We start from the raw sequence: 27,617 nt of genomic DNA, 5'->3' as shown, positions 1-27,617 counted from the left end.
ACACCTGCTGCTTGCTGCCCTGCCTCTGTCATGTCCCCCGCCATGCCTCTGCCATGGCTCCGCTATGCCCCCACCATGCCTCTGCCATGCCCCCACCATGCCCCTGCCATTTCCCACCATGCTCCCACCATGTCCCCACTATGCCCCCGCCATGCCCCCACCATGCCCCCACCATGTCCCCACTATGCCCCCGCCATGCCAGGATGAACTCTCTTCCCTACTCTGTAGCCATTCGCCAAAGTAAACTCTGTCTTAAGTTGCCTGAGCTTGTGATGCTTCACCACAGCAGCAGCAACGTGATGGATAGAGACGGTCGCGAGTAAGAATGCGGAGAATGTCAGCTACAGATTTTACCTGACCACACCTTTCTACTGCTGTGAGAGATGCTCAGGGAAGCCTACAGTCTTCAGAGGCCGACGTGATGCCGAGAGCACGCCTAACACCTACAACGCTCTTCAGCACCTGAGGGACAAGCAGCTCGTCCAACTACAAAGAAAGGCAATGTAGAACGAGGGGCACAGGCACCCCCGGGGAAAGTGCCTGACCCTCCTCCCATAACTTATCGTCCAAGTGGGGACCTCATGCCCCCACGCCGCCCGCTTGATGAAGAACTTACTCTCTTCCTGCAGACGAGCCATGATCTGGACATCAGTGAGGTCCTGCAGCTTATACCCCATGGATATAGAGTCGTCCTCCAGCTCCGAAGTACTCAGCTCGCTGTCGATGGATGACTGGGGACTAAGTGGGGGGCCTCTGGAGGTGAAACCTAGAACACAGGGCGAAGAAATGTTATTATTGATGGGAATGATAAGTGCACGTGTGCTGTAATTCACAGACAAGTGGCATTTTTCTTGTTTACATGTCACAAAAGACCTACATATCGCCACTTGACAGATAATAAATAACATTTTTATGGGTTCGGAATTCATAGGTATTTACTGCTTTTTTTTTTTTTCTCTCAACTCCAACTTCTAGAATGAAAGCAAAAATCACTGTCTACTCTCTACTAAAAAATGAATGCCAAATCTATAGGTGTGGTGTTGAGAACATGTACACATATATATAAATTTAACTGGTAATCAGATGACTGCGTCTCTGGAAATAACTGACTATATATTTAACAATTAAATTTAACCTACTCCCTTTCAGTGGGTAGACACAGTAGTGCCATAAATGGAAATGCCATGCATAAAGACACATTTATGTAAACCTATATATACAGAACTTCATAATTTAAACTAGTGAGTAAGCACAGGAGACATGCTGATACCCAAGCGAAAAAATAATCAATTGATGGGTTAAGATAAATGAACCAGAGAAGAAAAGAGCCAGATGAAAGGGTGTTACTGGGATGGATTCATACCAGTACTGATACAAAAAAAAAAAAAAAAAAAAAAAAAAAAAAAAAAAGGCAGTGGTGAGACTCTTATTCTCATAAAAATCCAATACAGCCATTTCTTCAACTGAGGCCCAGATTTATAAAGCTAACAGAAAACACCGACCTTTTGGCAAATGACATAAAGTCATGTAATCTTCAAAGGTAAGGAACTACCTAGAGTGTGCTCATATCCCACCCATGTCAGGCATTGGTAAACACATACCTAGCCCTGTGCTTTCACTAAAGCGGGCAAGGTCTACTCTATCAAGCACAGTGGAGACAAAGCAGCAGATGAGCACAAGAATGCATGCGCTCTCTGTTCAATGCCCAGAGTGCGTGCGTGCGCAGCATACCCTCACAATGCTAGGTCACCCTCAGGCTCTCCCGGAAGATGGACATGTGAGTTCTGTTTCTTGGCTGAGTCGCAGAGCAACCAGGAGATCAGGAATGAAATATTACCTGTTTTTTCAGGTGTTAGTATTGCTTTGCTGGAGGTTTTAGAGGAGCTGGGAGTGCTAATGCCATTGCTATAAGGGCTCAGTCTTGCAACAGGACTATAAGGGAAAGCCAGGGAGGCAGGTGAAGAGAAGAGAGTCCGCCATCGGCTCGCTGTCACAGAAGCAAAAACAGCAGCAGTTAGCTCTACAGGGCAGATGCTGGTTCATCAGAAGGAAAAAAAAGGAGGACATGTTTTTTAGGAAAGGAAAACAAGCAACTTTTCATACGTTAACTGACTTCCATTTATCTAAGGAAAAATATGCGAAAGCAGGCCATTTGTGAGTTAGGCTCCATTCACACAACTACTGAGAAACAGCAAAGCAGCCTCACTCTGACTAAATATGCCTGTGTAAAAAGGAAAATTTAGTTTCTATATTAAAAACATCTTCCATTTCTGAATAAAAATTAAGTATTTCGTGATCACATGAAACAAATAATATCAGCAGGGTATGGTGGCGCATGCCTTTAATCCTAGCACTTGGGGAGGCAGGGGAAGTGGATCTCTGAGTTCAAGGCCAGTCTGGTCTACAAAGTGAGACCAGGACAGCCAAGGCTACGCAGAGAAACCCTGTTCTCGAAAAACCAAAACTAAACAAACAAACAATATAAAAGAATAAAAAATTAGAAGTTTCTAGAAGTTTGAGGACATGTTCTTAATATTAACCATCCAGAGTCCTTACAAATTGCTTCATCCACTTTCTTTTTTTTTTTTTTTAAGATTTATTTATTATTATATATACAGTGTTCTGCCTGCATGGCCAGAAGAAGGCATCAGATCACAATATAGATGGTTGTGAGCTGCCACGTGGTTGCTGGGAATTGAACTCAGGTCCTTTGGAAGGGCAGGCGGTGCTCTTAACCACTGAGCCAAATGCAGTTATTTTCAGAACATACTGATCAAGATGTATACAGATGAGTCCAGAAGGATAGCTCAGCAGCTGAGAGGACTGTTGCTCATGCAGACACTGTTTCCAGCACCCACACAGTGGCTCACAGCCATTCCTAACTCCAGTTCCTGGGGAAGAGGTTCCGTGCTCCATAATCACGAAGCATGCACATGGAATGCATGCACATGCGCAGAAAGCACATGCAAATTAAACAAAATTTTTTTTTAATTTTATATAGAAATTTGGCTTTGAATTGCAAGACCCTGGGTCAAAGACAAGCTCTGGGTGAAGAGGTAGACACACTGTAGAGAGCTGTCTACACCAACACATCAGGATAGCTAATGTGCACAGCAGCAGTGGAGACAGACTACCAATGACTAACTTTCTTCTGTAACAATCTATAGATTTTCTGCAGAGAACAAAGATTGTGCATGTAATTTTTAAAGGCAGATTGTCAGATTAATATTTTAATACTATGTTGACATGAAATTGAAAAAGAAAACATAAAGGAACTGTGCCTACAATCAGCACACAATCTTAACTCTTCAGTCACCACACATATCCTAATTACTTTCTTACACTCCTCCTTGTTAATTCTAAATTCATGAAAAGAACCCACATGAAAGAATCCAGTGAATCACAAACATTATTTCCTTCCTCTTCATAGCAGGCAAATCACTACGGCTGTCAAAATCTACTTTTCCCAAAACCACTTAGATAAAGTAAGCAGAAAAAAAAAATTAAAAGAAAAACCAAAAAAACACCAGTGTGAGTCAGGTTAAGATTCACTTTGAGAAATAATGTACTTTATATTTTCTAAGCATGTGACATAACTTAAAGAAGTGAGAACAAAACAAAACAAAACCCAACCTTGAACAGCCTGGGGCCGTTCCAAGGGGATTGCTAAGGAGCACTCGCCCACTACTGAAAAGTGCTTAAAATGGCCCCTGGGATGGGGACAAATAGTGCGTGTGGACCTGAAAAAGTGGGAGGCTGCAGGTCCTTGAGAATCCCATTTAGGTCCTTTAAGAGTGTAGAGTGTTTCCTCTTCAGTCCAGTCTTAAGGCCTGAGTACTACTTTAGTTATGTAAATACAGCTTAGTTCCTGCATAGGTGGAAAAGCCAGCAAAGCAATCCTGCTCACAATGATGTATTGAGAATCCTTAGGTTGCCTAGGAGACGGGTTCTGCAGGTCCCTTATTCAACCTGTAGGTCTTTGTTTCAGACCAGAGCAGACATGGACTCTCAGAAGCGCCTCTGACTTGATACCCCAACATAACTGCAAAACTGCAGTTAATGCAAGCACTAGGGAGCAGTTCTTACCCGTCTTCAATCTCTACTACAGTGGTGTCTGTCTTTACAAATTCTACACAGAAAACACAAACTCAATAGCTCTTTGTGACTGCCAACTTGGTTGACAGACAATAATATTTTATATGAGTTTGATCACTGGCCAGGAAAATTACAATGACTTTGTGTTCTCATCCACAGATGCAAGGGGACAAACACATCCCAAGTAAACAGCATTCGTCATTCTGCACAATAATTACAGTGGCCCAGCCTTCCTGCACAATGGCGCAGTTATTGCAGCTATGACAGCAAGATCCCCACCAGGAACACAGATAGCATCTACTGCAAGAAAGAACATTCTATATTGTTCTTTGGCAAGCAGCTATGCTGCAGGGAAAGGGAGGAGAATCAGTGTAGAGGCAATCTCACAAAACAACATAGCTCTGTTAGTGCCCAGGGCTAGGCTGGGGAGGAGAGGGGAAGGCAGCAGGAGGAGGCGGTGGCGGAAGAGATGTTTCCTCCTCACTCCTTTCTGAGGACTGAAGATCTGCCACAGAAACAGCACTTACAACTATCAAACACAAACAGGACATTTAAGGGAACAGTTTAAGTCTTTATTCAATTGATTTTATTAAATTCATTTGGCTGATTTGTTTACTTTGGGATTTGTTTTGCTTGTTCTTTTGAGACAGGGTCTTTCTCATAGAGCACATGCTGGCCTCAAACTTACTATGTGGCCTTGAACTCCTGGATCTGCTTCTAAGGTCAGAGTGCTGGGCTTATAAATGTATGCCACCGCACTGGGCCAGCAGAGTGGACTTCCTTAGCATAAAGATGGCGGCTGGTTTGAAACTCAAAGATGCTAAAAATGACCCTAAGGGAAGGAAGAGGACCTTACGAGGCTTAACGTGGGTGATAAACATCTCTACACAATTTCCTTTCACTGCCATTCTAACGAAAGGGTTAGCTGTAGGAAGTGCTGGAGACCGCGTGGATTGCACTTTTTGTTTGATTCCAGCTCTCAGGGAGGAGAGGCCAAATGTACTCAGTCATCTATGAGTCTTCAAGCTCTCAAATTTAAAAATAAATGAACATGTATAAAATCTTTTTTATACCTTCTTGTACATAACTAGAAAGAAAAAAAAATCTTATGTAAGTCCTCCAGTGACCATGGGAAGATGGAGGACAGTTACCTCTTTAAGAAAGAACTGTATCCCACCCCAAAGAATAACTGTGTGGATAACAGAAGTTCCCAGATATGGACAGCCCCACCTTCCTTCAATCAGCTTTGCCTAGACACACAGAAAATACAGGGAATATTCAGATTTTACTGCCTTCACATCTCTGCACATTATCAAAATCAAACTGAAGAATCAATATGATCTAATTCACATGGAAAAAAAAACCTGATCTAATTAAAATCTCAGCGATCATCCTCAGGTCAGTTCCACACTAAACAATGTTCAAAAACTGAGAAACATGGGGCTAGAGAGATGGAGAGGGGCCACTCTTCAGGAGGAGGACCATGGCTCAACTCCCAGCACTCACCCCCAGCCCACTGAGCTCCAAGGGATCTGATGACGTCTCTTCTGGATTATGCACTCCACACGCACATGACATACAATCACAGACACCCACACATCACATAAATAACATAGCAAAGGAAACAACTAATGTTGGAAAATATTCTATGCACCACTGTTTTCAATTTGTTCTCATGTGGCGATCGCTTCCCTGGAGATGCTTTTAAGCCATTCAGGAACCAAGTAGAAGGTAAAACACACTAACCATGATCATAAGCCGACTTTAAAGCCGTCCTATCATTCCTAGTTTGACAATTACCCTATTTTATCCAATTCTTTAAACATAAAATAGCAATGTTCAGCATGATGTCTTTGAAGACAAAAGTAATATAATTAGACACTTCAAGCAAGTTATGGTTCAGTGAGCACAGCTGCAGAACACTTCCCCTGTGCTCACAGGTAACAACCAAGGCACTGAATGTAATCAGTACTAATTTTTGTGATTCCCAGCTAATGATTTTTAATATTACTATTGGGGAAGATCTGTGACTGGGGAAAACATCCTGTAAAAATCAGCTAAATGGGACTCACTGTCTAGTGTAACTATGAGGAATTCTGGGGTGTACAGTTACAATGAAAACTCAAGCCAGCTGGCAAAAAAAAAAAAAAAAAAAAAAATCAATCAAAAGGCCAAGAGGGCTTCCACAATCTTGAAAATCTTCTAAAATCTCCAAACTGGTCCAGCCCCTCCATCCTGCTGAAAGCACTGACACACGCTGCTGTTGATTATACAGCATCTGTGATGTGTAACTGGCTGAAGAGGCGTCGGAGGACAGAGCTGTGATCTTTCCAGGAACATCTCACAGCACTTCACATTTCTAATCTCTACTTTCTCTTTCTCCCTTCTGTCTACACTCACGCGTACCAGGCAAGGCTGAAGCACTCAGACCCTATGTCACCTCTTAACTCACCAGTCTCCTACTCGCTCCTCAAAAGAAATCAAGTGGCCTGGAGTCCGTGTCACTCCAGGAGGTTAGACCAATGCATCTCAAGCAGAGCTGTCTAAAGCAGCCCAGTGTTAGCTCTAATTCTTGAACAGCAAATTCTACTTAAGTTTACACAGACCTGTTTTCTAAATAAGTCATAATCTTCTCTTCTTGACTAGCTAAATGTATATTTTCCACCATTTCCTGAAGTTTTGTCTTGTGGAGCTGGCCAAATGTCATTTCAATCTCTGTATGCAAAGTCCTGTCCAACTCTGGGAGAGAGAGAGAGAGAGAGAGAAAGACAGAGACAGAGACAAAGAGACACAGAGAGAGGGAGAGATGAGAAGGAGAAGAAGGGGGAGAGGGAGGGAGGGAGGAGAGAGGGGAGGGAGGGAGGAGAGAGGGGAGGGAGGGAGGAGAGAGGGAAGGGACAGAGGAGAGAGGGAGGGGGAGGAAGAGGGAAGAAAGAGAGTATCAAATAGACAGAGGTGGAGGTAGAGAGAAAGAGAGGAGAGAGGAGAAGAGAGAAGGGGGCAGAGGGGAGGGAGGGGAGGGAGGGGGAGAGAGAGAGTATCAGATAGAGGTGGAGGGAGAGAGGTGGCAGGAAGGGGGAGGGAGGGAAGGAAAGAGAAGTAGAGGAAGAGAGGAAAGGAGAGAGAAGAGGGGAGGGAGGGGAGGAAGGAAAAGTTACAGAATGATGCAGACTATTAATATTTACAAAGCACATTCAGAGCCATTCAGTATTTGCCAAGAGACTTGAAAGCCATTAAAGGTCAGTGTCCAGTGGCTCCTGAATCTCTCTCACAGAAACACACCGCAGATTTTCCTGCTCCCCACTCATGCTGAGAAGCATGCTTGGCCCTTATGCTGCCACCTGCTTTTTAAAATTCATTTCTCCCTTCATTTGAGTAGGCACCCACTATCAAACTGTAAAGTACCAGATGCCACGGACTTTGAGATGAATAAAATATGGGAAATGCTCACCCTCCTTCCCACTCCAATTTCTAAATAGCAGCTATTACAGAAGAGAAGCAAGCAGGCAGGGAAGTAAAGCTTTGCAGGATGTTCAGTGAAGTACTCTCAGAACGGAGTCCATTGTGGAGTGTTTCCAAGAGAAGACAGGAAGTGTAAGGGGCCCCAGCAGTGGAGGAGCCTTTGGGTGACACGTGTTGAGGCCACAGCTGAGGGCATACATGAGAAGAGCTGGGCCTAAAGACACTGGTAGGATTGGGGATACAATATCTCATACACTGTATATATTTATACAGTTGGATTCTGACTTTGACAGGTAGAAAGGTACAATTAGGTGGACTACATGACACACGGACTGAAGAATTGGAGAACAACTAAGTAGGCTAAGGAGGCTTCCCCAGCAGATTTAGGAAGGCATGGTCCTCAGTAAGGCATGCTCAGAACGCCTGGTCAGAGTGGGTACAGTAAGGTGTAATCTGAGACATCTACCACCTAGTCAATAGGGGAATGGAAAAAGGATGATCATTAGCCACACTGCCATCCAAACAAAGAACCTGAGAGGTACATGCTCAAAACAAAGACAAAGCTGAGTTGAGCTGAGGTGGTCAAGGGACAGGCCCGTGTGTTAGCCCTCTACAGAGTTAGAATGCAGGAAAGGACAGCGAGACAGATGCAGAAATGTACAACGAGCAGGTGCTGGATGAAGGGGAAACTGCAAGCATGAACAAACTCACACGAGGAGAACGATGAGGGCAAGGCGCGTAAGGGATGAATGATGAAGATGGATGGATATATGGAGCCAAGATGGCGGCCTATGATCAAGAACTTGAGAGGCCGATCCAGAATTATCATGAATTGCAGCTCATCTCACGCTGAAGAACAGATATGGAGAATCAGTCAGGGAACCTGAGAAAAGTCACCCTGAAGGATGCAAGAGGCTCAAAGAAAGGATTTTGTCTTTGTGTAAGACAGAGACAAACTTGTGAGAGCGATAGCAACGGTTAGAGGGATCTGGTAGAGATGGACTAAGGAAAAGGCCGGGGCAACTCAGACCTAGTGAATGCTAAGTTCAGAGAAAGATGGAGGTACTAGTGCTAATAATTTGTGCAGATGGGAATTAAAGAAAAAAACTTTTTCTTAAAAGAGAGCTTGACTACAAAAGCCAGGAGAAACATGGTTGGAGCTAGGAAGGCCTTGGAGACAAAGGGGAAAGCGTAGTGTTGAGGAACAAGGACATCTGTGTGTTCACAGGAAGAAGAGAGTGGTGGACCCTTGGGGAAGCATGGGAAAAGGGAGGGCAAGCTGGCTAAGCCGGGAGGATGGAGTCTTGGACACAAGGAAAGGAGCTCACAGGAGGTGGACGCAGGTCAGAAGGAACCTTTTATGTACAAATTAGAGAGAAATAAATATCGTGAGAAGACAGAGGCTGGCATAAAAAGTCTCAAGTAGCAATGGTCTGGTATATGTTTCTCAGTGCTGGGGAGTGACCCAGCACTAAGCGCATGCAAAGCAAGCGCTCAATCCTTGACTACAGACCAACGATGTATTGGAACAGCAGTCTGGAATGGCTGCCGTGGAAAATGGAAACAAAACAAAGCAAACAAAAACCAGCTAATCACAGAAAAGTAAAGGGACTATCAAATACCCGCCTTACGATTCTGTTCAGGATTTTTGTCTTATGGGCTCAGGTTTATATGGTGGATATTTGTGGACATATTGTTAATGGAGTTGTCAAAATTTGTCAAGAGGAATAACGCAAAAAGTAGTAACTGAAAATAACCAACCACTATGATTTTAGACACCGTGGGTAAGCATAAGAGTCATGCAGGGGTCCAGAAGGCAGATCCGTATCAGAGATGACAATAAAAGGCCAATGGAGTGGCCAGTCTGCATTTTCTTTCTTTTTTCTTTTTTTGAGCAAGTACTTTCAGCTTTGGGGCCCTGACTGTGGAGCCCTAACTAGAACACCACAATCATGAGAGCAGCCGAGATAACATATAACTTAACAAGGCTATGTGAAAGAAACTTCACATGCACCGAAAGGTGACCTTAGTAACATCTTCATGGCTTATGAAGTAGTCTTTTGATTTTCTTCGACCATTTAAAAAATGTGAAAGGCGTTCTTTGCTCATGGGCCATATCCGCCAAAGCCAAACAAACACAGCCAGTTTGCTAACAGGACCGCTAGCACAATAGCCATTTTCAAAAGCATGCACGGGGTGAGATGTACGTCCCTATGTCAGATCCTCAGAGGGATGATGAGGGCTGGCTACAGCCAGGGAGCAGGCAGGCTATGCAGATCTTTATCTGGCCCTCGAGTCCATACCCGTCCCCCCCCCCAACAGTCTTATCCACAGCTCTACAGCAGACCACCTGTTGAGGCCTCCCCGGGAACACACAGGCTACTTCTGCAAGACACAAGGCTCTTCACTGCAAGAAACAAGGAGGCTAATAGCAGCTTCTCATGCCTTGCTCCATTCCTCTAAGTCTGCAGTCTTGCCCTCTGCAGCAGACCAGCTGCTGTGCCCTCTCCTCATTCCCTGCCCCGATTCTCAGGGGAGTAACTAAGCAGATCCTGGTGGAGCACTTTGTTTTCTTTCATCTGGTAAAGACCTCACCGCTCCCAGTCCATCCCCATTCCTAAGTCTCATGTCCCGATACCCAGAAACACATTTTACCTGACATGTGCAGTGTCCAGACTTTCCAGGACCCCAAAACCTGTCCATAAGAGCAACACACAGCCACCACAGTCTCTTAAAATTAAGAGAGGAAACAAACCAAAAAACAAAACACCCACCCAACAAAGATCAGACAAGATGTCAGCACCTAGAATCCCAATCTTCCCCATCCCAGGTGCCTGGATGCCACTGTGGAAACATAGTCAGTAAGCAGCTGGGACAATGCGCCTCCCTGCAGCCCAGCAGCTCCACCACAGCAGGCCTGAGTGTTCCTACATCATTGGAGAGAAAGCAAAAGACCTTAAAAACAGATTATATGAATATGATAGAGGTGCTTAAAGAGGAAGTGAATAAAACTGCTGAAGACCTAAAATTAGACATAAAATCAATAAAGAAATCCCCAAATGAAGGAAATCTGGAAATAAAAAAAAATTGAGAACTCAGAAAGGAACCACAGAAGAATGCTCCACTGACAGAAAGTGAGATGAAAGAGAAAATTTCAGACATTTGAGCACCCGATAGAAGAAATAGATACAGTGGTTAAAAATAATAATAAAATAATTAAATCTTTAAAAACTCATGCAACAGAACATTCAGAAAATCTGGGACTATGAAAAAACCAAATCTAAAAATACTAGTGATAGAGGAAGGAGAAGAAACCCAGCTTAAAGGCCCAGAAAATATTTTCAACAAAATTATACAAGAAAATTTTACTAACCCAAAAAAGTAGATTCCCTATCAAATTACAAGAAGTATACAGAACACCAAATAGACTGAACCAGAAAAGAAAGTCCCTTAGTACATAATAATCAAAACACTAAGCACACAGATCAAAGAAGGACTACTAAAAGCTACAAGGGAAAAAGACCAAGTACTGTATAAATGCAGACATATGAGAACTGCACCTGACATCTCAATGGAGAGATGTAAAAAACCAGATGTGCCTGAATAAATGTGCTGAGATTCTGAGAGATCAACCACAAATGGCAGCCCAGGCTACTATAACCAGCAAATTTTTCAACTACAATAAATGGAGAATATAAAATATTCACGATAAAACCCAAACTAAGCAATATCTATTTACAAATCCAGGCCTACAGAAGGTGCTAGAAGGTAAACTCCAATCTAAAGAAGTTAACTATGTCCATGGATAAAACAGAGAATAAATAATCTCAGACCAGCAACATCACAAGGTAAACACACACACACACAATGACAGAAATCAACAATCATTGGGTCATCGAAACTCGCAACGTCAATAGTCTCAATTCCCCAATAAAAAGACACAGACTAACCCAATGGATCCATGAGCAGGATCCATCCTTTTGTTGCATCTAAGAAACATACCATAACACAAAAAAGGCATCACCTCAGGGTGTAGGGTTGGGAAAAGATATTCCAAGCAAATGGACCTAAGAAACAAGCTGGTGTAGCCATTTTAATATTTGATGAAATAGATTTCAAACCAAAACTAGTAAGAAACGATAAGGAAGGACACACTCATCAATGAAAAAGTCCACCAAGACAGTATTTCAATTCTTAACATCTAGACCCCTAAGACAAGGGTACCCAAGTTTGTAAAAGAAATACTACTACAGCTTAAATCACATATTGAGTCTCTTACACTGATTGTGGGAGAATTCAACACCCCACTCTCACCAACAGACATGTCATCTAGACAAAAACTAAACAGAGAAATACTTCAGCTAACAGATGCTATAAACCAAAAGGACCTAGTAGATATTTAAAGAACATTTCACAGAAACGCAAAAGAATATACCTTCCTTGCACCTCATAGAGCTTTCTCCAAAATTAGCAACATACAAAGACACAAAGCAAAGTCTCAAGAGATACAAGGATATTGAAATAACTCTCTGAATCCTATAAGACCACCATTGATTAATGTTAATATCAACAACAACAATGGAAAGTTTACAAACCCATCGAAATGGAACTGCTCTCTACTGAATGAAAAATGGGGCAACACAGAAATTTAAAAAGAAAATTTAAACTTTTTAGAGTTGAATAAAAAATGAATTATTTTCATAACATAAAATTTAACAAATTTGTTATTTTTAAAAAGGTTTGATAGTTGTTACATTAAATAATTACTTAGTTTGATAAAATAACATATCCAAACTTAAGGGACACTATGAAAGCGGTTCTAAGATGCAAGTTCATAGCACCAAGTGCCTATATAAAGAACTGGAGAAATCTCACACTAGAACTTAATGGCATACCTGAAAGCACTAGAACAAAAAAAAAAAAAAAAAAAAAAAAAGAATACTCAAAAGTAGATAGCTAGAAATAACCAAACCCAGAAATAAAATCAATAAAATAGAAACAAAAGAAAAAAATTCAGAGGATCAATGAAACCAAGAGTTGATTCTTTGAGAAAAATCAAGATAGACAAGCCTTTATCGAAATTAACTAAAATGCAGAGAAAGAATATACAAGTCAACAAAATCAGAAATGAAAGGGGGGACATAATAACAGATATGGAGGAAATCAGAGAATCATAAGGAAATATTTAAAAAATTGTACTCCACAAAATTGGAAAATCTAAAAGAAATGGATAGTTTTCTCAATACACACCACTTACCAAACTTAAATCAATATCAGACAAGCAATTTAAGCTGACCTATTGGCCTTAGTGCAATACAAGCAGTCATTAAAAGTCTCCCATCCAAAAGAGCCCAGGGCCAGGTGGTTCTAGCACAGAATTCTACCAGACTTTCAAAGAGCTAATGCCAATACTCCTCAAATTATTCCATAAAATAGAAACTGAAAGAACATTACCCAATTCATTTTGTGAGGCCACTGTTACTCTGATACCCAAACCACACAAAGACTCAACAAACAAAATCACAGACTAATTTCCCTTATGAACAAGGATGCAGAAATACTTCATAAAATACTTGCAAACCAAAGCCAAAAACACTTCAAAAAGATCACCCACCATTACATCAAGTGGGCTTCATCCCAGAGATGCCGGGATGGTTCAACATACAGAAATCAAGAAACGTAATCCACCTTAATAGACAAACTGAAAGACAAAAACACATGATCGTCTCATTAGATGCAGAAAAGGTCTTTGACAAGATCTAACACCCTTACATCATTAAAGTCCTGGAGAGATTAGGGATCCAAAAGACATACCTTAATATAATAAAGACGGTTTAGAGTATGCCCATAGCCAACACCAACTTAAATGGAGAGAAACTCAAAGCAATCCCACTAAAATCAGGAACAAGACAAGGCTGCCCACTCCCTCCACACCTATTCAATATAGCACTCAAAGTCTTAGCTAGAGATCGGACAACTGAAGGAGATGAGGGGTTACAGATTGAAAAGGAAGAAACAAAAGTGTCGTAATTTGTAGATGATACAAGAGTGTGCATGTGACCCTAAAATTCCATCAGGAAACTCCTACCGCTGATGAATACCTTCAGCAGAGTAACTGGGGACAAAACTAACTCACAATATTTGGTAGCTTTCCTATGTACGAAAGACAAAGGGTCTGATACAGAAGTTAGGGAAGAAACGCCCTTTGAAATAGCCTCAAGTAATATTCTGAGGTATCTCTAACCAAGCAAGTAAAAGATCTGTATAATAAAAACGTCGTCATGTTATGGAGGAAAGAAATTAAGGAAGATTTCAGAAGACAGAAGGATCTCCCATGCTTATAGGTCGGTGGGATTGGCCATCTTACCAAAAACTATCTACAGATTTAATGTAATCCTTTTCTAAATTTCAATACAATTCTTCACAGGTCTTGAGAGGACAATTCTCAGTTTCATATGGAAACCCAAAAAACCTGAGATAGCTAAAAGAAAAAAAAAATCCTGAAAATAAACAAACTGCTGGCAGTATCACCGTCCCCAATTTCAGTTGTACGACAAGCTGTAGTAACAAAACAATGCTGTTGGCACAAAAACAGACACACTGAAGACCCAGACATAAGTCCATATACCTATGGATGCCTGTTTTTTGATAAGGCCAGAAATACACACTGGAAAAAAGACAATGCCTTCAATAAATGGTGTTAGCCAAGTTCAGTGGCTCCATGTAGAACCTTCCTAATGCTCTGTGTGCCTTTAATACAGTTCCTCATGTTATGGTGACCCCCAGGCATAAAATTATTTTCACTGATATTTCACAACTGTAATTTTGCTACTGTTATGAACTGTAATATGTTTTGTGGAGACAGAGGTTTGCCAACGGGGTCACAACCCAAAGGTTGTGAAACACTGATATAGAAGACCCAAAAAGATACATATGTATCACCTTGAACAAAACACAACTCCAAATGGATCAAAGATGTCAACTTAAAACCAGACACACTGAAGCTGATAGGAGAGAAAGCAGGGAATAGCCTTGAACTCATTGGCTCAGGAAAAACTTTTTGAACAGAACAGTATTAACACAGGCACTAAGATCAACAATTAATAAATGAGATTTCATGAAACTGAGAAGCTTCTGTAACACAAAGACATCAGACAAAGCACCAGCCTACAGAGTGGGAAAAGATTTTTACCAACTACATGTGTGATAGAGGACTAATATCCAAAATATATAAATAACTCAGGAAACTAGATATCAAGAAAACAAATGATAGGAATCCAAGATGGTGGCACAGATCGCACACTGCATCTGATTAGCAGGAAAACCAGGACTGCACAGTGACCTAAAAAACAAACTGAGGGCTACAAAACACCAGTGCTGCTGATTCCCAGCACGAAGTGCTCCAATTGCTGTTCCTCATCAGAACAAGACAGCTCCCACGACACTTTCAAACAAAGCTTCCAGCCTCAATTGGTCCAGCATTTCAGACTGTCCCACACAGAACTGTAATAAGCCTGGAATTTCTCAATATTTAGAAATTGGACCACAAATGCTACTCTTACCTTGTTTAACCATTTCCCCAATTTTATTTGGGCCCCGACAAAGATATTACTCATTCCAAATCAGCCAGAAGAAACCTTAAGAGAATGATGCCCCAATTTCTTTAATGGGGGTCGGGTAGGTTTCTGGTTGCTTTCTTGGGCAATAGAGGGATATTATCAATGGGAGTTGGTTACAAGTTATTATTGGTCTTATTTAGAGAGAAAACAAGGTTAGACTCAGAGATATTACTCTTTTCTTTTATCTTACATTCTTAGGTTTGGAGATAGGGGTTGAAAAGAAAGAAGGGGAAATACAGAAATATATAGGGAAGATAGAACAAAAAGTAGATGAGTGAATCTACTCCTTAACTTACTGCCTTGTCACTCACAAGGTTATTTTTAATTCACTGGTATAGAATCTTATATATAGATGAAAAATAAGTTTAATTCTAGATACAGTGGTATAGGATTCAATATATAAGATTATTCTTTAGACACATTTTATATATATATATATATATATATATATATATATATATATATTTCAACTCTAATATGAGGTATTATACCCACATAACTCAATTATAATACAAGGTTTATTTCCAATACTTTGAAAGTCCTATTGCAGGCCATTTAGGATAAATAAGTTATACAAGTTATTTGTTAGTTGATCAAATCATGGTCATGTCAATTACTAGTCTACTTTTATCACAAGAATATACATCTTACGTGCAATAGATAGATATGACTCATCAGAAAGATAAGGTAAAATAGATAAGGTCTTCAAAAACCCCAGAGACATACAGAATATGGCATTTAAAAACGTTTTCATTTTAAAGATTCAGTAACAATGAGACAGGTTAACTCCTGGCAATACCCAGCCTACCTTAAAGAGGATGATAAGCATCAAAAAAAACCTCCTTATAGAGATGGCTCCAAATGTGGCAAATAAGCCACTGGGCAAAATGTTCTCATTTCTATCACAGACAGAATTCTGCCTTAAAATGGTCAAGCTTGGATGCCCTCAGAGTCGAAAGACAAACTCTGCCAAGATAGGGTTAGCAAGTCCTCAATAGTTCCTGCCTCACAAATATGTCTATCAGATATATTGGGTCAGAGGCTGAAGAAGATGCTCCAACGTTATAGTTTTCGGTGACTATTCCAGTAGTAAACTGTCTCTGTCATCTTCTCATTTGGGAAGCTGCTAACCTGCACTCCCTGTATACTCAGGTAATAAATTTTTATTCCTTCTCAAGTCTCTGATGGAGTTGAAGACCAAATAGTGTAGTTTTACAATGAAGCTTAGTTGTTTAGGGGTTAAGATGTTTTTAGGTCTAGATAGATATTTCAAGTTGATAATGATGAGCTATGATTGAGATTTCCATTCAGAATTTTATATGCACCAAGATAGGAAAGATGTTTTCTTCAAGGCTATGAAGTACAAATAGCCAAGACACTAAGAATGAAACATTCATATAATTCCTAATTGTGTCATGGTTCTTCTTGCTATAGGTAGTTTTTTGTATATATGCATAATAATATAAATGTATATGTAAAAAATAAAAAATGTTTAGTTAAAAAAACAAAAAACAAATGACCCAAATATTAGTACTTCTCAATTCAAGAAATTCAAATAGCTGAGAAACACTTAAAGAAATAGTCAACATCCTTAGCCATCAGGGAAATGCAAATCAAAACTACTGGCACCTGCCAGAATAGCCAAGATTAAAAAAAAAAAAAATCAACAGTTCATGCTGGTGAGGATATGGAGTAGGAGGATCCCCCACACACTGCCAGTGAAAGTACAAACTCATATGGCCACCAGGGAAACCAGTATGGCAGTTCCTCAGGAAGACAGAAATCAATCTACCACAAGACCCAGCTTTACCATCCTGGGCATATACCCAAAGAATACTTCATCTTACCACACAAGACACTTGCTTGACCACATTCACTGTTGCTCTATTGATAGTAGCTAGAAACTGGAAAGGACCTGATTGATGTCCCCAACAGACAAATGGATAAATGAATAATGACAATGTGGTTCATTTATGTGTGGGGTATTACTCTGCTGTTAAAAAAAAAAAAAAAGTATGACATCATAAAAAGTGCAGGAAAATGGACAGTAGAAAAATCATCCTGAGTGAGATATCCCAGACCCAGAAAGACAAATATGATATGCATCTGCTTTTATGTGAATATTAGCTGTCAAACCAATGACTACCGAGCTACAATCATAGAACTGCAGAGGGTAGGTGTAGAGTAAGGGACCAGAGGGACAGATCTTGTTAGGAAAGGGAAATAGGATAGATAGGGATAGGGTTGGGGTGTGGAATGGGAGGAGAGAGGGTTATGAAGGGAATATAGGGAAAGACAGCTAGCATTAAGGGGCATTTGAAGGCGAGTCTAGAAACCTCATGTGCTGGCCTCTCTTATGTCAACCTGACACCAATTCTAAGCAAACAGAGTCTCAATTGAGAGGATGCCTCAATAAGATTTGGCTGCAGGTAAGTCTGTAGGGCATTTTCTTAACTAGTGATTCATGGGGAAGGGCCCAGTCTATTGTGGGTGGAGCCATGCCTGGGCTGGTGGTGCCGGGTTCTACAAGAAAGCACGCTGAGCAAGCTATGGAAGCAAGGCAATAAGCAGCACCCCTCCATGGCGTCTGCATCAGCTCTTGTCTCCAGGTTCCTACCCTACTTGAGTTTCTGTCCTGGCTTCCTTCAGGGATGGACTAAAACGGGGAAGTGTAAGCCAAACATACCCTCTCCTCTCCAACTAGCTTTTGTCTCATTGTAGCAACAGAAACGCAAACTCAGACACTGCCTTAAGCATATACATATAGGAAGGTGATCTAAGTGAAATCGCCAAATAACGGGGGGACAGAGTTCCAACTGGCCATCTCTTATCACCAAACGAAGCTTCTAGTACCAGAATTGGGTTACATCTAATTGAGTTGTTAGCCAAAGGGGCCGCACAGGAATCCCCAAACAACCTGGGCTGTAACAAAATTTTAATAGGTTGATCTCCACCAACTTACAGCAAGGCCCCATTGTTGAATTCAACATCTACACAATTCATTGAACATGGAAGATGTGGAGCTGGTACCTACATAGCACCTTAGCCTCATAGTCCAGCATCTTTGAAACAAGAAAGTACTCTGGAAGCTACCAAAAGAGAAATGTAAACACCAAGCTAGCCACAAACCATTTATCTACAATGGTGTCCTACCCGCAAGATGTGCTGGGGAAATGCTGGCACAAAACTTGAAGTAATCAACCAATAACTGATTTGACTTAAGGCCTACTCCAGGGGCCTAGGGTAGAACTAATACTGGTCTAAAAACAAGATAAACAGTGATAAAATGATTCCTAATGATATTCTGCTATGCTCATACATGAGTGCCTTGCTGGGCCATCATCAGAGGAGCTTCCCCTTGCAAAAGATGGGAACAAATGCAAAGATCCACAGCCAGGCATCACACAGAGACCTGGACCACTCAACCCTAAATGCATGTCTCCAGCTAATCTCTCCCCTGGAAACTCAGGGGACCAGAGGAGACACCAAGATGAAAAGGCCCTCTGAATCAACGTGAGCAAAGCTCACCTGAACTACGGAAACTGAAGCCGCAGGCACAGGGCCTGCATGGTCTACTCCAGGTCCTCTGCGCTTTTAATATGGCTTCTAGACTAGCCTTTTGATGGGATTCCTGGGTGTGCAAACGAGTGGGTCTGTGATTCCTGGGCGTTCTCTTGGACTCTTTTCCTTCTGTTGTTTTTGTTTTTTCCAACCTCAATGTGATAGTTTTTGGGGTTTTTTGTTTTCATTATATTTTTTTAAATGAGTGAATGAATGAATATCTAAACACTAGGGTAAAATGACAACTGAAAATGTCATTTATATCTCCTGGGAGAGGAAAAAAAATCATTGTTCTCCAATAGGAACACTGGGTATACAACCCAATGCAGGGCAGGGCTCATGTTCAGGAATAGTTGAACAGAATATAATAGACTCCATTGTGTTTTGTGTGTGTACTTTTATTTGGTTACAATTTGGTGAGTTTTTTTTATTTCCTTTGGGATGGTGTTTTCTTTTCTTGGCTTTGGGAGAATTTTGTTATTATATTGGGTTTTTGTCTTTTTTTTTTTTTGAAAAAGAACTTAAAGTTGAGTGGATAAGGAGGGAAGAGGAATATGGAAGAACTTTGGGGGGGCAAATGTGATCAAAATATATTTAAATTTAAATTTTATTTTAATTTTAAACAATAAAAAATATAATAAAAAAACAAAAAAGGGGGGGGGGCGGAAGATGAGGCCAGATCAAAACAAAGTGTTCTGATTCACAGGCTCGCTATACAGCCCAGGCTCCTCTCAAACTCATCTCGGCCGTGAATTCAGATCCTCCCAACCCCGCCTCCATAAGCAAAGACCACAGACAGGCAGCACCACACCCTGCAGGAACAGTCCTTTACCACAGCTTCCTATACCATATCGCAGAAAAAGGTCAACAGAAGAAAGAATCTAGACCCTGGAATTCTAGCTCCATCCTGCCATGGGTTAGTTTCTAGATTTGAGCAAATTACACACAATATCCTCAAGCTAGTGTGCTCTTGTTTGGGCAAAGCAAGCAAGTCTGTGGGAAAGTGATAAGACATGGCATATCATCATGACACTGTAATGCATCTCATGAATGGAAAGTTCCTGAGTTGTAGCAAATACAGTCTACATTCTGAGGAAAGTATTCTAAAAACTAGGTGAAGCCAAGAGTAGCTCTAGGAATTTTCCCCTTTCCCTGCTTTTTATTGAATTAAACTTAGAGCCTTCTTAAAATGATAGGCATACTTTTTACTTTATCCAGACAATTTCACAGATGTTGTTGTTCCATCAGATGTTCACCCCTTGGAAACAAAGTACTGAACGGGTGTGTTAGCCTCCAGCAGTTTGTACAGTCAACGTGTATTGGCCTAAAGCCCACCTCAGGGGAAATTACGATGGTTTGAGTTAGAATGGCCACCAGAGGCTCACGTATTTCAGTGCTTAAGCTTCAGAAAATGGTACTACTTGAGAAAGATTGGGGAGGGGGGGGAGGGCGAGGCAGGACGAGGACATGGCATTTTTTGGAGTAGGTGTGGCCTTGTTAGAGGAAGTAGGTCACTAGAGATGGGCTTTAAGGTTTCAAAAGCCCATGCCAGTCCCAGTGTCTCTCTTTCCTGCTGCCTGGGGATCCTGACGTAGAGCGCTCAGCTACTTCTTCAGCAGCATGCCTGCCTGGCACAATGGAATAAGTGAAAACCGATAAACAAGGCCCAGTCAAGTGTTTTCTTTTCTAAGAGTTCTCACGGTTATGGGGTCTCCTCGTAGCAATAAAATGACTAAGACAGAATCTAATGCTCCAAATGCCATATTTTAGTGAAAGTTTTAAAGACATTTTATGATTTCCTCAAGACCACAGGGTCCCCAAGGTGACTGAAACATCTGGACTCAAATAATGTTCACTGCCACAGTCCTGGAAGGGAAAGGAAAGACAGGTGAGGGTTACACACTTTCAGCTCTTCTGTTTCATTCCTTCTGCAAGGAGAGGCGGGCCTCTACTGAAGGTCACAGAGGAGGCCAACCACGTGACCTCTGCCTCCAGCTAGAGCCTAGTCTGAGAACAGTGACAGCACAAGAGGCATCATTAGTTGCTCTTGATACATTTAGTTATTATAATCTTCTTTAAAACACTTCTTATTATGCCACAAATATTAGTAGCTCTTAATAATTTTAGTTATTATAATATTTTAAACACTTTTTTATTATGCCACAAATTGCCAGAACATTTATCCAGATCCTAGAATTTTTATGTATACCCATAAACCACTGGGGCAGCATTTCTTTCATCACTATACAAATCCCTCCAGTGCAAAGGCCTTAGTGACCATGTTTTGTTTTGTTTTGTTTTGTTTTTACAAGCCTTCACACATGCTCACAGACATACTCAAATATCTGGACAACAAAAGAACTTTAAAACCAAGGTGAAGGTTGTAATGTCTCATTTCACTCTTGTAAACTGACTACGCTGAAGCAAAAACCAGCTTCAATACACCAGCTCCATCAAGCCTGTTCCTGGGTAAGGAGCCCTCTGGAGGGGCAGCATCTGGTCTGCAGCTTATCTGATCCACTCCTTTCAAGGGTAAACCTGAGCAGCCCTTGGTTCTTCTTCGCAGTACCCACAAGCTGATAAACAAACATATGGGGACCAGGGAGGTGTAGAAAGTCCTGTGACTGCTTTGAGGCAGATGTGGGTAATGTGCTTTCTCTGACAGTGAAACAGGACCCAAGTGCAGTGTGTCTGTCACCCAAAAGACTAGTAAAGGAGTAAAGAGCTCATCTTAGCCTTATGTAAACAGGGTTGTCAATCATTCTACCCCAGCTTCCTAGCCTTCAAAGTATCACTAGAAACACCAAGGGTTAAGTTCTTATTCACTTGAACTATGAAACATTAATTTTTTTTTAAATCGCTAGCTATGATATGTATGCATGAAGGTATGAAGGTGTATTATTTAACAGCAGAACTTAACATGATTTTTATATTCTTTTCTTAAATGTTATCTGGAGTTTATTAAATGAGCATGGGAGGGGGAAGAAGGAAAAGGTGGGAGGGGGTACCCCAGAGAGAGACAGAGACAGGGACAGTAAGAAAGAGAAGGAGGAAAGATAAGAGGGAAGCGGTAGAGAGGGGGGAGGCGGGTAGAGGGGTCAGAGAGAGCTGATAGTTATTCTTAACATGCAAATTAACAAGTAAAATGTGTCCTAGGTCCTAACAGCTACTGTAGTTGAATGGGTGAAACTCCTAGTCTCGTGGCCAAAAGATCAGATCTTTTCTATTTCTCAGGCCTGAAACATCCTCAGGGCCACATCATAATACCTCTCTCTCTCTCACACACACAGCAGGTTTGCTCACTGGATCCTTCTGGAGAATTTCGCCAGACACAACGCTGGTCTAAAGGAAAGCTAACACTGGGGGCGGAAAGAGGGCTTCTCTGCACTGTCAACCACGCTTCAAAGCTGAAGACAAGACTCGGGAATCAAACACGTCCAGCTCAAACCCAGAGATGCCCAAGGCAGGAGTGACCCTGGGAACTCCACAAGTCATTGGACTTTTTCCCTGAAACTGATAGGAGAGATACAAATCTAACTCAAACAGAAATCACACTTCAAAAGCAGGTTTTAAAATGACCTTTTAGGAAGCTGTTTATCACTTCCACCTGTCTCCTATAGTTTAAAAATGAAGACAGTGGGAGGGGCCATGGAACACATGAAGGATTTCTCTGTGAAAGGAACGGTTTAATCCGAAACCATGAGGAAAGAAGGATCCACTATCGTATCACAGGTTAGAGGCAGCTGCTTTCCACTTAGCTGCAGCCATACGTAAGCCATGCAGCCAGCTGGATAGCTAGCTTCCAAGTTTCACACAGAGATCACTAGACAAATGAAGACACTGCACCATTTATGTCTCAAGGAAAAAAAAAAAAGGAATGAGTCTCACCACTGAGGGGATGGGTCCTTCCATCCCCAGGAAGGCTAGCTCAGATTGCTTACAGAGCATCTCTCACGTAAAACGCTTTGTGGTGAGATGAGAGAGCCAAGCCCAGTAACCTTAACAAAGTGCGGGAAAGGACCCCAACAAAAGACATCAGAATTTTAACAGTCCTTCCTCCCCAGTGTCTCCTGGGCTAACGTGCTCCTCTTCCAGTCAGGCACACAGTATCCACGCCTTCTATTCCAATGGCCTGGGAGCCACCCATGCCAACAGATGGCAGAGAGTGAGTCCACAAATTTAGAGTTTCCATCGAGGGAAAAATGCTTGACAGGAGTGTCTAAACTAACCTACTCATGGTTTTTGGTTTTGTTTTGTTTTGTTTTGTTTTAACCGTATCTGCATGTAAAATAGTGAAATACAGTGTAAGAGTCAAAATACGAGTCCATCTCTTCTTCCCTCATCTCACCTACAACCACGTCTTCTGAGCTTGTTCGGACTTCACGAGAGGATTAGCCTTTAAATACAACTAAATGATGACCCTGAGAGCTAATCTCCAGGTGAAGAACATCGCCAGACTGGCAGCCACTCGATGCCTTGTTTGATTTTATTTTGCCTTAAAGAAAAAGAGAGTTGTATGTGGCTTCTAACACAACTCAGACAACACCCTGTAGCTTTCCTGGCCAGTCAGTCCCCTCCTGTGCTTTAGGTACCCAAGGGCCCCCAGACAGTCAGGACTGGTTAACTGTTCTGAGAGCTCTGCATAAATCACTGATTTATTTAGAGCCACTTAGTTCAGCATTGCTCCCTCTCGCTTCCTACCGTCACACTAACCACAACCACTGTGCCCTGCCAATTAAACTCACACTGCACATCTGGGCCCCACTGCTAGGCCTTGCCCTGTGCTGTTCAGATTCCTAACTGTTGTCTTCCACACAACCCGGGCCCCTCAAGTCAGCCACTCAAGTGGGGCCACTGAGCCTCACATCCCTTCTGGCAAGAAAGCGGTCCCTGCTATCCCTGAGGTTAGAGTTCCCTGTCAGCCTCATGGTACCTGTTCTGTAAAAAATAAAGTTTAATTACACCCATTGTATTGACTAGGGTATGGAAGGAGGGCACATCCCACAGTGGACAGGGGGAGGAACTGGCTCTCTCTTCCCACCCCAAGTCCAGGGATTGAATTCAAGTCATCAGCACCTGCACCACCCACACCATCCCATTAGCCCTATTCCAGGCTTGTTTTGAGGAAGAAGAACAAATAGAACAAGAGCTGTTGCCTGCACATCATCTGTTTCTTGATGAGCATGGCAACTCCAACGGCCAGACACTGGACTATCAACACCCAGGACCACCCCTGCAGCCAGTATTTAACCATCCCCAGTCAGCCTCTACCATTTCCTATAAAGGAGAGCCTAGAAAGCCTTACGTGGAAGTGCGCATCTCACAAGCCCCAAGGATTAGGCAAGAGTATCTACCACAACTGATTTCATTGTTTTATAATCAAATTCAACCAGCTATCACAGTAGGAAAGCAGTAAAAGTCATTTGGCAGACTTGGAGGTAGAAACCATTCATGCAACACAAGCTCAGTATACATTAAGGCCGAGACTCGACTCCCATTGCATGCATGCACGCATGCGCACACCCACAGACATCCACATAGACACAATGTTGGAGGGAACTTTATTTTTTGTTCTTTATGAGTAATAAGGGATCAATAGTAAATTCACTGCAACAACTACTTTGTACTATTGTGAGTCACTGGTTATTTTAATAAATACCTTTCTAGCCTTGGTGGAAATGCAAAACAAAATGCACACCACATAGAAAAGAAAGAAGGGTTGTTCTAAGGATATTTGGCAGACACATCCAGGTTGTTGGATATAATGCACTAAAGTGGCAAAGAGAATAAAGGCCCGGTCCTTAGGCATTTGTAATTTACTGTACTAAATCATCACCCACGCTGACACACAAGCACGGAGGCTATTTTGAACATAACAGCAAAGCAAGAACGTGACCAAACCCCACAGCTGTGGCAATGTGTCTTCAATTTCCAGCACACAGAAATATGCAAATGCCAGGAGACCCCTCTCTGAACAAAATACTTAGCACGGTGCCAAATTATTTTTTTTTTCCAACAAGAAAGAGAATCTTTGGGGAAAGCTTACCTAAAATGAACTCTCCTTGTTAAGTTTTAAATTGGTGTTCCAAATGTGACAGAGCACCTCAAAAGTTGAAACACGAGCTGGCAGGGATAGCATCTTGGGCCATGTAAGGAGACACTGGACGGACTCCAGGAGACAGATACTTGATAAGCTTCTAATGGCTCGGCTCAATCTGTGTGGCTTTTACAAATGAGAAGGCCACCTTCAGATCACTGGGTCACATCAAACGCTCTTCTTGGCTGACTCACCTCGGGGATTAACACAGCGCCATAACAACTGAGAGAAGGATGGAGGCAAGCAGCACCACACAGAGACATAAATAAAATAAAATAAATCAACAGAAGCCAGCGTCAGCTCATACGGCCCTAAGGGAAATGAGACACGGCCACAGCAAAACATAACTGAGGACAGTCTCTGTGCAGGCCTGCGTCATCTATAAAAATGACACGCATGCTCCTCAGATGTGACCTGTCCTGATTTAACTGGACATCTGAGTACCTTAAGTCAGATAAGCTTTTATTAACTGGACCCAAATTAAGTGAGCCACATATTGCGCACTTCAAATTACTTAGATAAGATTTTGATCGTCATCTGGTCAACATTCCAGCCTCATGACACGGATTTACTTCCACATCTTCACTATTCCAGTTCAGGCTATCAAAGGAGGTGATCCTGCCTAGCAAAGGTCTATGTGGGTTTGCTATTTGCATTTCAAAAGGGAAGACGACTAAAGATGGGCCATTCAGAAATGGGTGAAGTAGCCCATATCTGAAATGCCTGGGACCTGGATTTTTTTTTTTTTTTAATTCATGAAAGACAAAGTTCATTTGTCTCATATTTTGAGGAATTTTGTGCATGAAATAAAATTCAAAGCATGAAATTTTCTACTTGTTGCATTTTGTAGACTTTCAAAAAAATCTCCCCCAAATTTTGATGCATTTTATAATCGGATTTTTCAGTTTACAGATGTCCAGCTTGAACCGACAGTTCTAAGAAGAACCAGAAGAGAAAGAACAGACTAACAAAAGGTTTTTAAATTTTCTATTATTAAATAAACTACCCTTCTAAAACATTTTAATTATGATCCCTAACTCTAACAAGCATCTTCATCCATGTGTAGAATAAACAGGTCCCCCCCCCAAAAAAAAAGAAAATGATGCTTATCTTCTGTGAAGAATAAGTAGCCACACAGAAAGGAATCCGTGTATTAGGTTCAAGTCCTGAGAAATGAAGACCCGCACAGTAGAAATGTCCGTGTTTACAACCCTTCATAGTTTTCAATTCCATTCAGTATTCCTGAGCTTTCTCCTAGCCCCATGACGCCTTCCAGTGTTCCTTCCTCCCACGTGACACGTGAAACCCTCACAGGAGGTTGAGTGAGGCTGAAGCACTGAGCCTAGACACTGCTTAAAACTCCTCCCACTATACTCACCCATTCGGTAATTAGCATCCGACACCTCCGATGCCATGGCAACTGCTCTCAAGCCCATCCACAGAGCTAACGTTCAGTGAGCCCCACCACATGACTTGTGGGCTTCTGTCTTGATTAGTAAGATGCCCCTGACAACACCAAACGCTCAATGAAAACTGGTTCTTTTGTGCATCTAAGAAACTAAATGCATCGAGTCAGTCAATTATAAAATCGTCAACGCTCAAACCTGCTAAAAGCAGTGTTAAGCATCGGTAATTCAAGAGAAAACTGAGGTGCGGATACTATATCTACTCAGGAAAGACATATATAAGGAGGAACAAAACAGGGGCGCCTCCAAATAGAGAACAAGCACTCCTCAGACAGTCTTCTTCAAACCAGGGAATCAAGTTCAGAATTTTCCCTAAGGCTGAACAGTGAGAACAGTGCTCAGAAAAATAAAAACCACCCTAGGGAGGCCTTATTAACTAACTTTATACTAATAGACTAGAGACTCCAAGATACTAGGAAAAAGTAGCAATTATTTTATTTTCAACATTATTTCAACGAAATGTTTAACAGTGGTAGTATCGTTGCTATCTTCTTAAAAAATATATAGCTCACACACACACACAAAAATATATATATATAGCTAACAAAACACTCTTCCCCACTCTCATTTTCTTCCAGCATACTAGGTTCCCAGGTACTCTCACAGCTTGGAGGCCCAGCTTGGAAACCTCCTGTGAACACTTACACAGTTTGCCATGTTTTATGATCTAGAGCCATCAAGTCAAGGCTGTACTGGAGGAAGATGTTTAGAGGCCCTTCAAGAAAATATAACCTGAAGGAGCCCTGAAACCAAGCAGGAGACCGGTGTGCAGCTCAGGCCTGTGGCCTCAGCATGGATAACTGACCCAGGCGGCCAGCTCAAGGACAGCCTGGTTATGTAGTAAATTCCAGGCCAACCTGGGCCACACAGAAGAGCATGTCTCAAAACGGAACATGGCCAAGTGAGTGTAGACAGACCATGCCAAAGCCTTCTGTGATACTTCCCCCACCAAACTTCTCAGCAGGAGAGCTTCCTAGTCACCACAGTTAATCTGTAGGGACTAGAAACTTAGAGCAAAGGAGGAAAGAAAGAACTGCAAGAGAGGCCAGCACACCAGATCCCCTCCCTGTGGCGCCTCATGGCCACGCCCCACTCATGACCACGCCCCCTCCGCATGTCCTGGCAGAGTTAAGTACTTTTCTTCTCAAAATGATCAAGGTCAAGCCCTACTACCTGAAAGGTCTGCTGTCCAATGAGCTGCCCCGTGTGTCCGGATAACAGGAAAGGAGGGTAAACACAAGGTGCCGGCCTGCTTGTTTTGTGGTGGCCATGATACAGTCGCCTTTGCCAGCCACGCTAGTCTCAAAGCAAGGGCTC

The 27,617-nt window shown here is 42.0% G+C and overlaps 1 protein-coding gene across 2 annotated transcripts in view; it reads right to left on the bottom strand.

Annotated features, from left to right (window-relative positions):
• Window positions 1–27,617, bottom strand: part of Slain1 (SLAIN motif family member 1) — a 57,891-nt gene that overhangs the window by 17,760 nt on the left and 12,514 nt on the right. The window contains exons 3-4 of one of the 2 annotated variants that reach the window (XM_051160932.1): window positions 1,838–1,987; window positions 617–766 (exon numbers count right to left, since the gene is read on the bottom strand). In XM_051160932.1, the coding sequence (XP_051016889.1) occupies window positions 617–766; window positions 1,838–1,987 (300 nt within the window). The remainder of the gene's footprint in view (window positions 1–616; window positions 767–1,837; window positions 1,988–27,617) is intronic. The other variant, XM_051160933.1, reaches the window with a different exon arrangement.

This window comes from Acomys russatus, chromosome 18, assembly GCF_903995435.1.
Source record: "Acomys russatus chromosome 18, mAcoRus1.1, whole genome shotgun sequence".
Lineage (NCBI taxonomy): Eukaryota > Metazoa > Chordata > Mammalia > Rodentia > Muridae > Acomys > Acomys russatus.
This window is presented reverse-complemented; position numbering and strand designations above follow the sequence as displayed.